The 14,266-nt window shown below is 44.8% G+C and overlaps 1 protein-coding gene across 2 annotated transcripts; it reads right to left on the minus strand.

Moving 5' to 3' along the window:
- Positions 1-494: 494 nt before the first annotated feature.
- Positions 495-13,495, minus strand: LOC121585922 (serine incorporator 2). 2 transcript variants are annotated; one of them, XM_041902255.2, is made up of 11 exons: positions 13,369-13,495; positions 12,830-12,978; positions 10,995-11,156; positions 5,763-5,817; positions 5,132-5,211; positions 4,583-4,720; positions 4,021-4,190; positions 3,718-3,808; positions 3,086-3,236; positions 2,461-2,670; positions 495-2,171 (listed from the first exon to the last, which is right to left on the minus strand). In XM_041902255.2, exons 3-11 carry the CDS (start codon positions 11,119-11,121, stop codon positions 2,033-2,035), a joined length of 1,161 nt encoding a protein of 386 aa, XP_041758189.1. In that variant the 5' UTR covers positions 11,122-11,156; positions 12,830-12,978; positions 13,369-13,495; the 3' UTR covers positions 495-2,032. The 2 variants fall into 2 exon arrangements, with proteins under 2 accessions (XP_041758189.1, XP_041758188.1); XM_041902254.2 differs by having other exon boundaries at positions 5,763-5,950.
- Positions 13,496-14,266: the final 771 nt, after the last annotated feature.

Raw genomic sequence — 14,266 nt, forward strand, 5'->3', positions numbered from 1 at the left:
TTTGCGACTGCACTTGAAGAAACTTTCAGAGTTCTTGACATTTTCTGGATTGACTGACTTTCATGTCTTAAAGTAATGATGGACTGTTGTTTCTCTTTGCTTATTTGAGCTGTTCTTGCCATAATATGGACTTGGTATTTTACCAAATAGGGCTATCTTCTGTATACCACCCCTACCTTGTCACAACACAACTGATTGGCTCAAATTCCACAAATTAACTTTTAACAAGGCACACCTATTAATTGAAATGCATTCCAGGTGGCTACCTGATGAAGGTGTGCAAAGCTGTCATCAAGGTAAAGGGTGGCTACTTTGAAGAATCTCAAATATATTTGTTTAACCCTTTTTTTGGTTACTACATGATTCCATATGTGTTATGTCATAGTTTTGATGTCTTCACTATTATTGTACAATGTAGAAAATAGTAAAAATAAAGAAAAACCCTGCAATGAGTAGGTGTGTCCAAACTTTTGACTGGCACTGTATATCAGAACTGAATTAATGTCTTCAATTTTATTTTTTAAACAATTGAATTCACAATACTCAAATGTTTGCACTGTTTTACTATAGTTCAGTCAAGATTCTTCAATAGACCATCAATTTCAACATTTCACCTCAAAAGCAACATTTCACATCTCTTAAGTACACCAATCTTTTCACCATGTTTAAAACACACTGATCTCATTTCAGTCACATTGGGAAACTTCATATCCATTAAGAGGTAAATAATCGGACATTAAATTATGAAATGTGCAATAATTACCCAACAACTCATAATTATCAAATTTGAGAGCAGTATCCAGATAATAACCATTAAATTATAACCATTTTAAATATCAAACACCAACATATCGTTCTTGAAATGCATTGTTATAGAGCTGTACACTAATGACTGATTAATAAACTGACTCAGTAACATTGTGGCAACATATGGCATTTCTCAGAGCAGAAGTGAGAGGTTCAGAATCCCACTTCCTCACCTAAACCCCCTGTAGACTTCAAGGGACGGTTTTCCAGACAGATTAAGCCTAGTCCGGGACTAAAAAGCATGGTCAATGGAAAATCTCTATTGAAATAGCTTCTTAGTCCAGGACTATGCTTAATCGGTGTTGAGAGTACTGTGTAGTACCATTTTCACACTCCTGAGCCAAACTGAGCCAAGCCAAGCATGAGCTGTACTGGGCTGACCTGAATATGCATCCACCATAGTTTCTGGAACCGTGCTGGAAAGGATCATGTGAAAATATCTGAGCCAGCACAGTACGGTTTAAGTCGGCCTTCCGTGAATCAAGCATAGTTGGGATAGAGAGCTAAGCCTCAGGGTGGGGTGGGTAGGGGGTATTACAACTGAGCTCCAGGGTTCATAAATATGTAGTTAGAGCAGGGGTAGGTTGATACTTCACAGTCCAGTGATCTTTAATCAGGATGTGGACAAATTAAATTATTTCAGTAAGAGGGCTCAGACTCAGAGAACCCTCGAGGGGGGTTAGGGTGTGTCCCCCTAGTTTATCTCCCTCACACACCGTCTCTCTGGGGCTCTGGAGAGGGTCACTCTTAAAGCTCCAGCACTGCGGGAGCTCAGCCAATGAGGGGGAATCCCCAACCTGCCTTGGCAGCAGCTAATGGGGATCCATAATAAATACAAATACAATCAACTGGAACCAGGCCTACTTTAACAACAGGGGATCCCGACTAATATATTATTGTAAAAGTGAGGTAATAAGTCTTTGCTATAGTTCACTAATGTGCATTCTGGGACAAACTGATGCTCATCTCAGAAGATTGTGTTAAGGTACAGAGTTAAGCGCAGTTTTGCATATTATTGGCAAATAAAATAATTTCATTTCGTGGCTAAATCAATAAAACATTACCATACCCCACGCAGCCATGGTAGATAAAATACCTAACATGTAAAACAAAACGGAACAAAACAAGATTAAACACACCAACAGAGACAAAATTAAAAAATGCTGAGTCGTAAAAAACAAAACAAAAGTTCAACCCAACATCTTACAAGCCCATGGGGGGCTGTTCAGCTGAAGTCTCGGTCGGGAAACATGAGAGGGGCGAGCAGAGTCCAGAGGTAGAGGCCCAGGCCCAGCCAACTGGAGCTGATCTTCACCCACACAGCTGGCATACTGCTCTGCATGGCCTGGGTGGTGGTGTCAGGCCTGAGGAAGGAAGGGAGAAGGTGTCAGTTTAAAGAGTGTATCTTTATAGTGGCTTTCTATCCTCGTCTCATCCCCTTAATTTAGACTGACTGAGTAATACGCTGGATTAATGCTTTCACACAAAGGCTATTGAGATTCACCCAAATAAATATCCCTCCTGATCCCATGGCTTTCAAACTGACAAGGAATACATACACAACCTACCCAATAGGACTCCTAGAAATATTGTAAAATGTTCTAACATTTCTAAAGAGCTGTGGCTCTGCAGGTCAGCTCTTGCTGTACTTACTGGTACCAGTTGGTGAGTGTCATCATGATGTAGAGGGAGGCCAAGCAGAGGTGGAAGTGGAAGAAAGAGTAGCTGTAGGTGACCCCCTCCTCCTCATTATCCACGGCCCGCCGCACACCGTCCTCCCCTACCTCGCCCTCTCCTCCGTAACCCCCGCCCTCCTCGGTCTGCATCAGCTTGTTCACCTGGGTGTTGCTGGACGAACGGATACTGAGGGAGGGAGTCAAGTCAAATCAAGCTTTATTTATACAGCACATTTCAGACATGGAATGCAACACAATGTGCTTCACACGAAAAAACTAATAAAAACAAAAACGGAAATATTTACTACACAACAAACATAAGAGGATAAAATAACAATAAAAACTGAATGACTAAAAAGCACCCTAAGGAAAAGCAAAGCTAAAAAGGTGTGGGAACGCGGGAAAGAGAATGGAAAAAGTGAATGAGACAGACAGATAAAGGGAGAAAGAAGAGAGAAGGGGAGAGAGAGGTGTGGAGAGAAAAAGAGATAGACAAATAGAGAGAGACCAGGGATCAGCATGGGAAATCCCTCAAGATCATAGCATAACAAACAATTCAATAAGTAGCCATGATATGGATCCAAATTGGAGTAGCTAGCTACCTGGCATAGAGAGTGCAGAAGAGGAAGATGACCAAACCCACGATGCTCTGGGCGTCCCACCACTGCACCTGTCCTGGGGCATTGGTGGGTGTGGGCTCACTGGAGCTGACATTTGAAACCAGACTCAGCAGGCTGGGGTTACACTTACGATCTGAGAGAGACACACACAGCAAATCAGCCATAGAATGTAGGATAGCTATGCGGAAGAAAAAGAAAACACATAAAGCGACCTGCAGTCTTGAGGAAGGCAACAGCCAGGGCTCTAAACCTACCATCACAACAGATGTGTCCCTTAATTACACTTATAGAGACACTCCAACACCTGTCTGAGCTTTTCTACTGACCCACTACAAGCACAAGTACAAGCATGGAACATAAGTAGGACCAGGAGTTTTTCCTGACCATGTGACTTAACCAGAAAACAACTCCAGGCCCTAGTAAATGTAACAGGTTTGGGAAAGGTGAGTGAACTACCAAAGTCTGCCAAACTCACCAGTAGGTAACACTCATAGTGCTGCAGTGGTTTGGAAAGCAAAGATAAACTGGAGGGAGAAAGTCAAAATGACTGTATACAATGACAACAATGGCAGACACTCTGTTGAAACTGGAATGGGAAAGAGGCTGAGACTCACTTGGGTTGTTGGTCATGGCGGACCAGGTGACATACATGGTGTAGAGGGAGATGAGAGAAGCCTGGAGCAGACCAGACTGGGGCTGGGCTTCCTGTCACATACAAAAACATAGGCACTGGTAAACACATGTACGTAGTGGAACAAATTCATCACCATGCAATGCATACAATTGTCAACACCGTTATCAACAAAAACAGACTAATAAAAGCATTCCCTTACCAAACATTGCATCAATTATTACTGATATATTTGCTAAAACTGTTCTTTCATTTGAGAAGGAGGGCAATGAAACAGCCACAATACCTGTACTTTGGGCAGGATGGAGACGATGGAGATGATGACGCTGAAGATGAGGTTGAGGCTGATGAAGACCTTGTGCTCGGTGCAGTCGTCAGGCTGGGTGTAGTAGATGTAGAACAGCACCACTGAGGTGAAGGCCAGTGCGTAGTGGAGGAAGGTGAATGACAACAGGCCTGAGGGAGAGAGGGGCAACATGGAGAGGGTCGGTAAAAACAGTCATGTATGACGAAAACCCCCATACTCTTCAGATGCATATACTGGTTCTATGTTCTCTCTAGGACAGTGTTCTTCAATCCTGTTCCTGGACAGCCACAAGGGGTGCAGGCTTTTGTTCCAGTCCATTACTACTAACACCACATTCAACGTATCAAGGGTTGATGATTAGTTGATTGGCTAGTTAAATCAGGTATTAGTATATGGCTGGAACAAATGCATGCACACCCTGTGGGCCTCCAGGAGCAGGAAGAACCCTGCTGCTCTAGAAGAATAAACACAGTCATGGTAGTATAACTTCTTGAGCAGCATTACGGTACTATGTCCTCTGGAGAAAGTACTGTAACTGTACCTGCAAACCAGCACTTTGAGTTGCCCTCTTCGGCATTCCCCACCCATAACTTGTTCCAAGAGTGGGCAAAGTCGATGAGAAGGATGAGCTGGATGACGATGAAGATGAAGGAGCCAACCACGCCAAAGTAAAACCACACTGTCGGGGGAGGTAAGAGACGGATCAATAAACAAATAAATACAACCCACTTCCTGGATCCCATAGCATGGGATGGACAGACATGGTGATTGACATCAAGTGAGTGCATACATTTTTCATACTGGCCCCCCGTGGCTATAAGATAAATATCAGGTTTGGTGAGCCCTGAAATGCAATTTTGTTCATTTGTCTGATTCCTTTTGTTCACAAGAGCATAAACAGCATACTTTACATGTAATAACTCAATCGCTCAAGGTTGAGGATCTTTCAGAGGGAAAATGTTTTTCACCGATGCACTGTACCCTGAACATAACAATGTTCCTGTTTGCTAGTCATTTGCCAATGATTAAGCCAGTACTGTCAGAAGTCACTTGACAGTCATTTAAAGTTTAACTGTGATCATCAAAGTACCAGTATGGAAGGTTCCATCCGGGATGAAGAAGGCTCCCACAGTGATGCCAACCAGGATCAGAAACTTAAAGAACCAGAAACTGGGAAGAAAACACAGGTTTCACATAGACTGTGACACAAAAGCATAGTACGTCACAAAAACAGAGTATTTTCATGAGTCTTCTCTAAGAGAAGCCAGTGAACTTGAGCCTGAAAGTTACAAAAAGGTCTTATACATGATTTGTACACAACTTATTACAGTACTATTATTACAGTATTACAGTACTAACCCAAAATGGGTTGAAATGACATAGACCGGTTTCTGATTGTCATTGTGTCACTTCAAACCGTTTCGCCGGCTGGAAATGCAAACGGTGAAGTGGTGGGGCGGCAGGTAGCCTAGCGGTTAAAGGTGAGCCAGCAACCGCTGGTATCAAATCCTCAAATTGCCTGCCGTTGTGCCCTTAAGCAAGGCGCTTAAGCCCCCACAACACCTGCTCCACAGGCGCCCAGTGTTGCAGCCCCCCACTCCAACCTGTATATGTATGTGTGTCTTTCGGGGGGGGGGCTGGGAAAAAGCAGAGGTCACATTTTGGTTGGACCTTGTGTACAATTGATTAATAAAGTGATCTTAATCTTAATTGGAGCTCACCCATTCTGAATGGCTGCACGCGGGTCTTTGCTGTTCTGGACGCGGACCATGATGGCTGAGAAGAGGAAGAAGAAGCAGGTCATGGCGAAGCACATGCGGTACACGGACTTGTAGCCCACAATGACATCACAGTTAAACTGGTTCTCCATGCCTGGTATGGTACTCCCACCCTGACAGAAGCCTGGGATCTAGAGGGGGAAAGGATAAAAAGGGCATTTCAATTTCATTTTGAGTAGCGTTTCTAAAAAGACATCGTCACAGAAAGTGCTAGAACTATTTTTTGTTTTACTCCTAGGAAATGCATTCAGGTGTTACGCTCTTACGTCACACGTTGACATTGTCCGACAAATACTTACACCACACACACTAGTGATACACGGGTTGACTCATAACCCGCAGTCCCCACGGTTATATACGCGGGGCGTTCGGGTGTAGGGTCATGAAATGTTGTGTGGATGAAGGGCGGGTGGGTGGCGGTCAGGTCATAAAATTAACTTTTTGGTCCACCAGCCACTGTGGCAGGTAGATTTTAAAAATCTACTAGCCACTCAAGATTTTTTTTACCAGCCCAAATTACAAATGTGCACTAAAATTACATCAACATGAAAACCGATGAGCATGCTTTGTAATGTTTTTAAAACAAATGTATTACTAGTAAGAAGCAATGTGGTACATTGTTTATTTTAATTTCAGGGTTCGTACAAGTCAAATTCAAGGACTTTCAAGTACTTTTTCAAGCACTAATATTTATTTTCAAGGACCATCAATTTGTAATAGTTCCTATTATGTAATTGTTTCTAGTTGCCACAAGATCGCAGTATATCGCCACAACCTCATGAAAAAAACGAACTACCTTCCTATTCATCACTACCTTACAAGTTCTACTCAGTAATACGTGTTTCACTACTTATTTACTACACACAAGTGGTAAGTCAGTAGTGATGATGTTGACTGATTTCCTTATATGAACTGTAACTCAGTAAAATCTTTGAAAATGTTGCATTTATATTTTTTTGTTCAGTGTACATGATAATATTAAATTGTTTTTAAATTTAAATTGTCTTTATGTTTCACAAAATGTTTGGTATCACAGGCTGTCCCAACACATAATGATATGAAAGTGAATTCTGACAGTGTAAAAGGTCCTTAGTTGACTCTAAAATGTTATTAATGTGTTTATTAAGATTAAAGATTCTCTCAGGGGACCCGATGTACATTTTAAGGTACCTCACATGGGTCCCGGACCCCAAGTTTGAGAACCACTGTATTACTAACCTCTCTCCCTGCTTGCTTCAATGCTTCCTCTTTCTTTGTATCTCATTTGCCTCCTTCATTGCAGCCTGACTCACCACTGTCTGTCTCACTACTCTCTGTAAATAAAAGGTATTTTGTTATGAGAAATTATAGTAGCCCATCTTTTGATTATAGCTAGCTTAATTTCAGTCAACTCATCGTCTTAACGCCACGGAGAGGAACTATGATGTGGGGAATCGGGAACTACTTGCGGTGAAGATGGCATTGGAGGAGTGGAGACACTGGTTCATTCATTGTGTGGAACCTGGAATATCTCCGCACCGCCAAGCGTCTCAACTCCAGGCAAGCTCGATGGGCCCTGTTGTTCACCCAGTTCAACTTCACCATCTCCTACCGCCCGGACACGCTTTCACACCGCTATAGCCCCGCTTCTACCTTTCTTCCTACCTTGTGCCTGGCGGCTTCTAGTTCTCCCGGTTTTGACCATTCTGCCTGCCTGACCCTGAGCCTGCCTGTCAGTCTGTACCTCTTGACACTGCCCTGGATTACTGACCTCTGCCTGCCCTGAACCTGAGCGCCGTTCTGTACCTTACAGACTCTGCCCTGGATTACTGACCTCTGCCTGCCCTTGACCTGTCGTTTGCCTGCCCCCTGTTTTGTAAATAAACTTTTGTTATTTTGAATTGTCTGCATCTGGGTCTTATCCTGAGGTCTGATCATTTTGATTTGTTTAACACTTTTTTGGTTACTACATGATTCCATATGTGTATTTTATAGTTTTGATGTCTTCACTATTATTCTACAATGTCATTGTATATGTTGCTTGTTTTCCTGAGCGGTATCTCTCCTACTAATTCCTGAGTACTTTATATTTTGCACTGTGGGTTTCGTCCCGCTTTAAACTATGGTGCTTTAATAAATTCAGTAGTTCTAAACCTGCGACTGCCTCCTTTCTACACTTGTGACAGAATGACCGACCCAAGAAAACAAGAAGCAGCAGAACATCCCGACCTCTCCACTGTAGGAGTGAAGCGCCGCCACCACGACTCGTGCCTTTAGCGCCTCAGGACTACCATGGATGAGGTGCTTCGGGTCGTACGCCAACTTCAGGCTACACCACCACCTTCCCAGCTCCCCGCGGTCGTTCCAGCCACCCCACCACCATCTACATCACCTGGTCCGATCAGCAACGTCCACCTGCCACTCCCGGAGCGGTTTGACGGCACCCCAGCTCACTGTAGGGGGTTTCTCCTGCAGTGACCTCCACCTTGCCCGTCATGCCGGGACGGCCTCCGAGAGGGACAAGGTGGCCTTGGTGATCTCGGGGCTGACAGACCGGGCTCTGGAGTGGGCGCACGCTGTCTGGGAGAGGGACGGTCCAGAAGTACAGTCCTATGAGCCCTTCGCCCAACTCTTCCGTGCCGTCTTCGACCACCCAACAGAGGGCCGAGAGGGAGGTGAGCGTCTCCTCAGTCTACGCCAGGGGTCCAGGACAGCGTCGTAGTACGCTCTGGATTTCCGGATGGTTGCTGCATCCACTGGCTAGAACGACCAGGCCCTGTTGACGGTTTTCCACAGCGGGCTACAGGCGGACGTCCAGACCGAGCTGGCCTGTCGCGATGAGGACCTCACGCTGGACCAGCTCATCGCCATGGCCATCCGCCTGGATAATCTCCTGCGTGCCCGTCATCGCCCATCCCGGGGGTTCGGTTCTCTCCCAGGAACCTCCAGCGAGACTGAGCCCATGGAGGTGGGCACGACGCACCTTCCCCTGCGCCGTCAACAGGGTCTCTGCTCCTATTGTGGGGAGTCGGACCACCCATGGAACACCTGTCCCAGAAGGAGAACCGAGAAGCGCTCATGCACCTTCCCAGGTAGGCGTGGACATGCCTTTCTCCTCTCAGTCCACCCAGCCCGTCCTCCTCCCTGTCACCTTCCCTGACTATCCTGGTCCCCCACTGAGTCCTGCCCTAGTGGACTCAGGTGCTGCAGGCAATTTCCTAGACCGGTCAGTGGCCTTATCATTACGCATTCCTCCAGTCCTTTCAGAACCCCCTATCCCAGTCCATGCCATAGACAACCATCCCCTAGAAACAGGACTGGTGCGCCAGACCACGATTCCCATTTCCCTCACAGTTAATCACAACCACAATGAATGCATCACTTTCCTCATCTTAGACTCTCCTGCACACCCCGTAGTTTTAGGTTTCCCCTGGCTACAGTTGCATAACCCCAGTATATCGTGGACAGAGAGGAGGTTGTTGGGTTGGTCGCAGGAGTGTCAGAGGAGGTGTCTCTATGTGTCAATCTGTGCCACCTTCGTGGAAAGTCCGGACCAGGCCATCCACGTCCCTATCCCGGAGGAATACCAGGACCTAAAGGTGGTCTAGGTGACACCCATTATTCCCGTCCCTCATTGAGGCCCCTGTCGTGTGGAATGTGGATGCGGACATCCGTCGAGCCCTGCAACAAGAGCCCTCACCTGTCACAGTCCCGAGGGGCGTATCTACATGCCCTCTGATGTGCGGGACCGTCTCCTTGCCTGGGCACACACAGCACCAGTGTCGGGGCACCCGGGTATAGCCCGTAGTATCGACTGTCTCTCCGCAAAGTACTGGTGGCCCACCTTGGCCCGGGGTGTCCGGGTTTACATCTCTTCCTGCTCCACCTGCGCACAGAGAGCACGACACCGAGACACCTCCCCTATGGCAAACAACACCCGCTGTCGGTTCCACAACGACCGTGGTCCCATCTCTCTGTGGACTTTGTCACAGACCTTCCCCCCTCGGAGGGGCACACCACCGTCCTTGTGGACCAGTTTTATAAAGCCTGTCGTTTGATTCCTCTGCCTGGTCTCCCTACGGCCATGCAGACCGCGGAGGCTCTCTTCTCTCACGTCTTCCGGCACTACGGGATCCCGTAGGACATCGTGTCTGACCGTGGTCCTCAATTCACCTCCCGTGTCTGGAAGGCCATCATGGAACGACTGAGGATCACTGTCAGCCTCACCTCCAGGTACCATCCCCAATCAAATGGGCAGGTGGAAAGGGTAAATCAGGAACTGGGTAGGTACCTTCGTAGTTACTGTCAGGACCAGCCGGGGGAGTGGGCTGCGTTTCTGCCTTGGGGGGGCTGTCACACCAGCCAACGCTTTAGATGCCCCTCCTGTCCAGCTCAGGCGTTGCCGGCCTTCTAGCTGCTGCCGATTCTATCAATGTATATATACTCCCTCTGTTATTTGTCTTTGTCGGTCATTGTATATGTTGCTTGTTTTTCTGAGAGGTATCTCTCCTACTAATTCCTGAGTACTTTATATTTTGTACTGTGGGTTTCGTCCCGCTTTAAGCTATGGTGCAGTAATAAATTCAGTAGTTCTAAACCTGCGACTGCCTCCTGCCTACTCCTCTCTACACTTGTGACATATACAAGCCAAACTGAAATCTTATCAGAAACATTCTGGGTTGTTTTCACAGCTTTCGATTCCTTACAACTGATCAAACTGATGTAATTTGGAAATTTTGCACAGAAAATCTTTCCCTTTTGTTGTTATTGCATTTTCGCCCCGGTCCCTAAATGTCTTTGCTCCGTGAAAGAAGCAGAGATGACAGAGCAAACTTTACCGATGTCAACTAGATTGAAGCGTCCATTCTATAATTTATTACATTATTCTGGTCTAATTAGACAAGTTGACTTACAAATAGCCTACCAAAATGTTGGAAATTATAAGCAGAAACATATCTAAATTAGGCCCAAAAAATCGTTCCGCCGTCTCGGACTGTAGCCTAAGTGCATTTTCGATATTTGCGGGTTAGGGTCGGGTGCGGGTTAGGGTCGGGTACGGGCCTCAGATTTTCAGTTTATCACATATAGTTGGGCGGTTGCGGATGGGTTATTAGTAATTGCGGGCAGGTGCGGGTGAACAAACAGCTGAACTAACAGCACCACTAACACACAGACACACTGACAGGAGTGTCTTACTTTTTGGAGCTGTGCCTCCATGCCAGGGAGGATCATGATGACAGACACCAGGGTCCCTAGGAGTAGAAAGAAGGAGAACACCAGCCGGGTGACGGTGGAGTTTCTGGAGGAGGGACAGCAGCCACATAGCAGACACGGAGCGGAGCCACACAGACAGGAGGCCTAGTGGAGAAAGAAGCGAGAAAGGAGTGAGAATCAGAGAACACACATAGAACAGTAGCCTGGTGGAGTTCCAGAACGAATACATCTGTACAACGCTGTTAGTCACTTGTTTTATGTACAGATTGTATGCTGATGTCTTACTTCTACAGTAATGTGGATGCTACCATGATTACAGATAATCCTGAATGAATCGTGAATAATGACAAGTGAGAAAGTTAGAGGCACAAAGATCATACCCCAAGACATGCTAACCTCTCAACTCCCAATAACAGGGGAGGTTAGCATGTATTTTGGGGGTATGATATTTATGCCTCTAACTTTCTCACTTGTCATTATTCACGATTCATTCAGGATTATCCATTAAGTGCAATTCCTCAACAATATCTTAAGATTTAATGATTTTCTTACGAACTTCTCAAATAGCTTCTTACTAATCTTCTTAAGATGCTGTTGCTAGGCAACCGATTTAGCTAGCAATGGCAATCATGTTAGCATATTTTGTACTGAGATTACTGTTCTAAAACATGTTCTTGGGTTTAAAATAATACGTTTGTGAGTGAATGAATCATGTTCAATTGCTTTCCTGAGTTTATTCTCTCACTGCCCTGAGTTTAAGACAAGGGTTTAGCTATCTTTGAAATAATTACATTTCCAAGAACTTTCTTTTCAATAATCTAATTTCTTCCTATTTTTTTGCTTAAGGAGAAACATAAGAAATAGCGCAATACATTTTTCAATAACCTTTTCGAGGAATAGCAACGTTGCTTAACTTTCTTTATAAGTCTATAGTTAAGAAAATAATGTAAGTTTTTTTTTTTTAAATTTAAGAAGGTTTTGTGAATCTGGGCCCTGTTCATCGTTGTCTGACACTACTTATCTCCAATAACGCAAATGGTCTGACTAAATAAACACTTTGTTGGCAGGTGATACTTCTGGTTGGCTAGGTAACGTTAGGTTCACAGGAATACATGTTCTATATCGTGGAGCTCCGCCCCATAGGGGAGCTCTGCTCCTAGTGGTTTACCCTCTGCCCTACGGCAGAAACAGCCTGAAGCAAAATTATGCACACACCTGCAGGTTGTGCAGCATTTACTGTGATATTTTATGGCCTCTGCAGAAGTCAGGGCATTCATACTTCTTGCACTTCAAGGAGCAGCGCTGAGCTGTTGAGTATAACTGTTGTGAAGGAAGTTGTCAAGGAAGTGAGTGTGTTCATACAGGACCTCTCGCCCCCACCTACTGTCAACCAATCATGTCAATGTGGAGCTATACAGAGCCCTTCACATTATTAAAACATTTGGGAGGAGCAACGCGATACGGTAGTGACAATTTGGCCTCCGGAGGCTCCGAGATTATGTCACAACCTCCACATGGAGCCTCCGACAACATTTTCGGATCAAACATAAATTGGCATTTAACGTTAGTTAGGCTACTGAAGGCGAACAAAACATTACTGGGTAATGGTAACTGAAGTTAACGACTAGTTGTCGTCGTATTTATGCCAGCAAGCAAACATGTCGAGCTAGCTATCGGACGTCTCCTGTAAACCCAGATTCTGATTCTGCTAGCGATAAAACGTTCTAGCTTGCTAACACCATTGACCAATTGCTAGCTAACCGCGAAGTCTCTAACACAGAAACAGCAGCATGAAAGGATTTGGTTGTGCTACTTACACAGCTAGCAAGAGAGCACAAGGCCATGCAAGCCCCCATTTTGTAACCGATGTCTTGTTCTTCTCTGGTATTATGGCGGTCCACAAACAAACGTTAAAGGTGCATGCCACCACCTACTGTACGGGTAGTGAACGAAAGAAAATCGATTGCTGGAAAGGGGGAAAAAAACAATCATAATTCAATACAAAGATGTAATACATCAGTATGTAGGGTTTTCAGCAATTACATTCGCCACATTTGGCTCCATGTGAACTACAATTCCGACGCTGTGTTTTAACGTTTAGAAACGTAAATAATTGCTTTCTAAACGGTTTTCGAAACATACACTGATATGCCCCCCCTTACAAAAAAATATTATAATTTTGAAAGTGCAGTAACTGCAGTCGACTGTGGCATTTTGGACGCAGTAATTGCAGAATAACTGCAGTGTACTGCAGAATAACTGTAGTTCTACTGCACTTTGCCTGCATTTTTCCCGTATGGGCCATGTCTTTCATGTCAGCGAGAAATAAGCTTAAATAAAAAAAATCTACACTTACTGTAGCAGTTTTGCACATATTCATACACTGTGTGTGCCATGTGACCGCAGTTGACGAACTACAGTTCCTCCCCAATTAATTTACACACAGGTTTTCAGAGCATGCTAGATAGCTAATTAGCACAGGTGGTGGCCTATGTCTTCTGTCTGTCTTCCATAAACAAGCGCTGCAACATGGAGATAATGGCAGTGTGGGAACACTAACCTTAAACCAATAAAGGTGTGTAGTAATTTACCTTTAGTTTTTTGAAAATTGTTTCTCACTGATATAAAATATACATTCCTTATAATATAATAATATGCCATTTAGTAGATGCTTTTATCCAAAGCGACTTAAAGTCATGCGTGCATAATTTTTATTTTTTTGTGTATGGGTGGTCCCGGGGCTCAAACGCACTACCTTGGCGTTACAAGCGCCGTGCTCTACCAGCTGAGGTACAGAGGACCACCTTATGTTTCCAAAACAGTACCGCAAGCGATGCGTGTTAATGTTTAGAGCAAATGTTGGGGCTTTTAACAAAACTCCCCCAGTCAGAAGATCCTATGACAATAGGTGCTATAGTAATTAGCGTCTATGAATGGGGTAGTCAGGATCCTGTTTGCAAGTAACATTTACCGGTGTCTCTAATCGAACTACCATGGTTTCTTCAACGTTACTCCCTTCTTCCACTCTTCTCAACTCCTCAACATATTAAGTGTGTGCCCTTAGGCCTCTACTACCACATATCTATAACACAAAATCCATGTGTACAGTGGGGAAAAAAAGTATTTAGTCAGCCACCAATTGTGCAAGTTCTCCCACTTAAAAAGATGAGAGAGAACTGTAATTTTCATCATAGGTACACGTCAACTATGACAGACAAAATGAGAAAAAGAAATCCAGAAAATCACATTGTAGG

This window comes from Coregonus clupeaformis, chromosome 17 (genome assembly GCF_020615455.1).
Source record: "Coregonus clupeaformis isolate EN_2021a chromosome 17, ASM2061545v1, whole genome shotgun sequence".
NCBI lineage: Eukaryota > Metazoa > Chordata > Actinopteri > Salmoniformes > Salmonidae > Coregonus > Coregonus clupeaformis.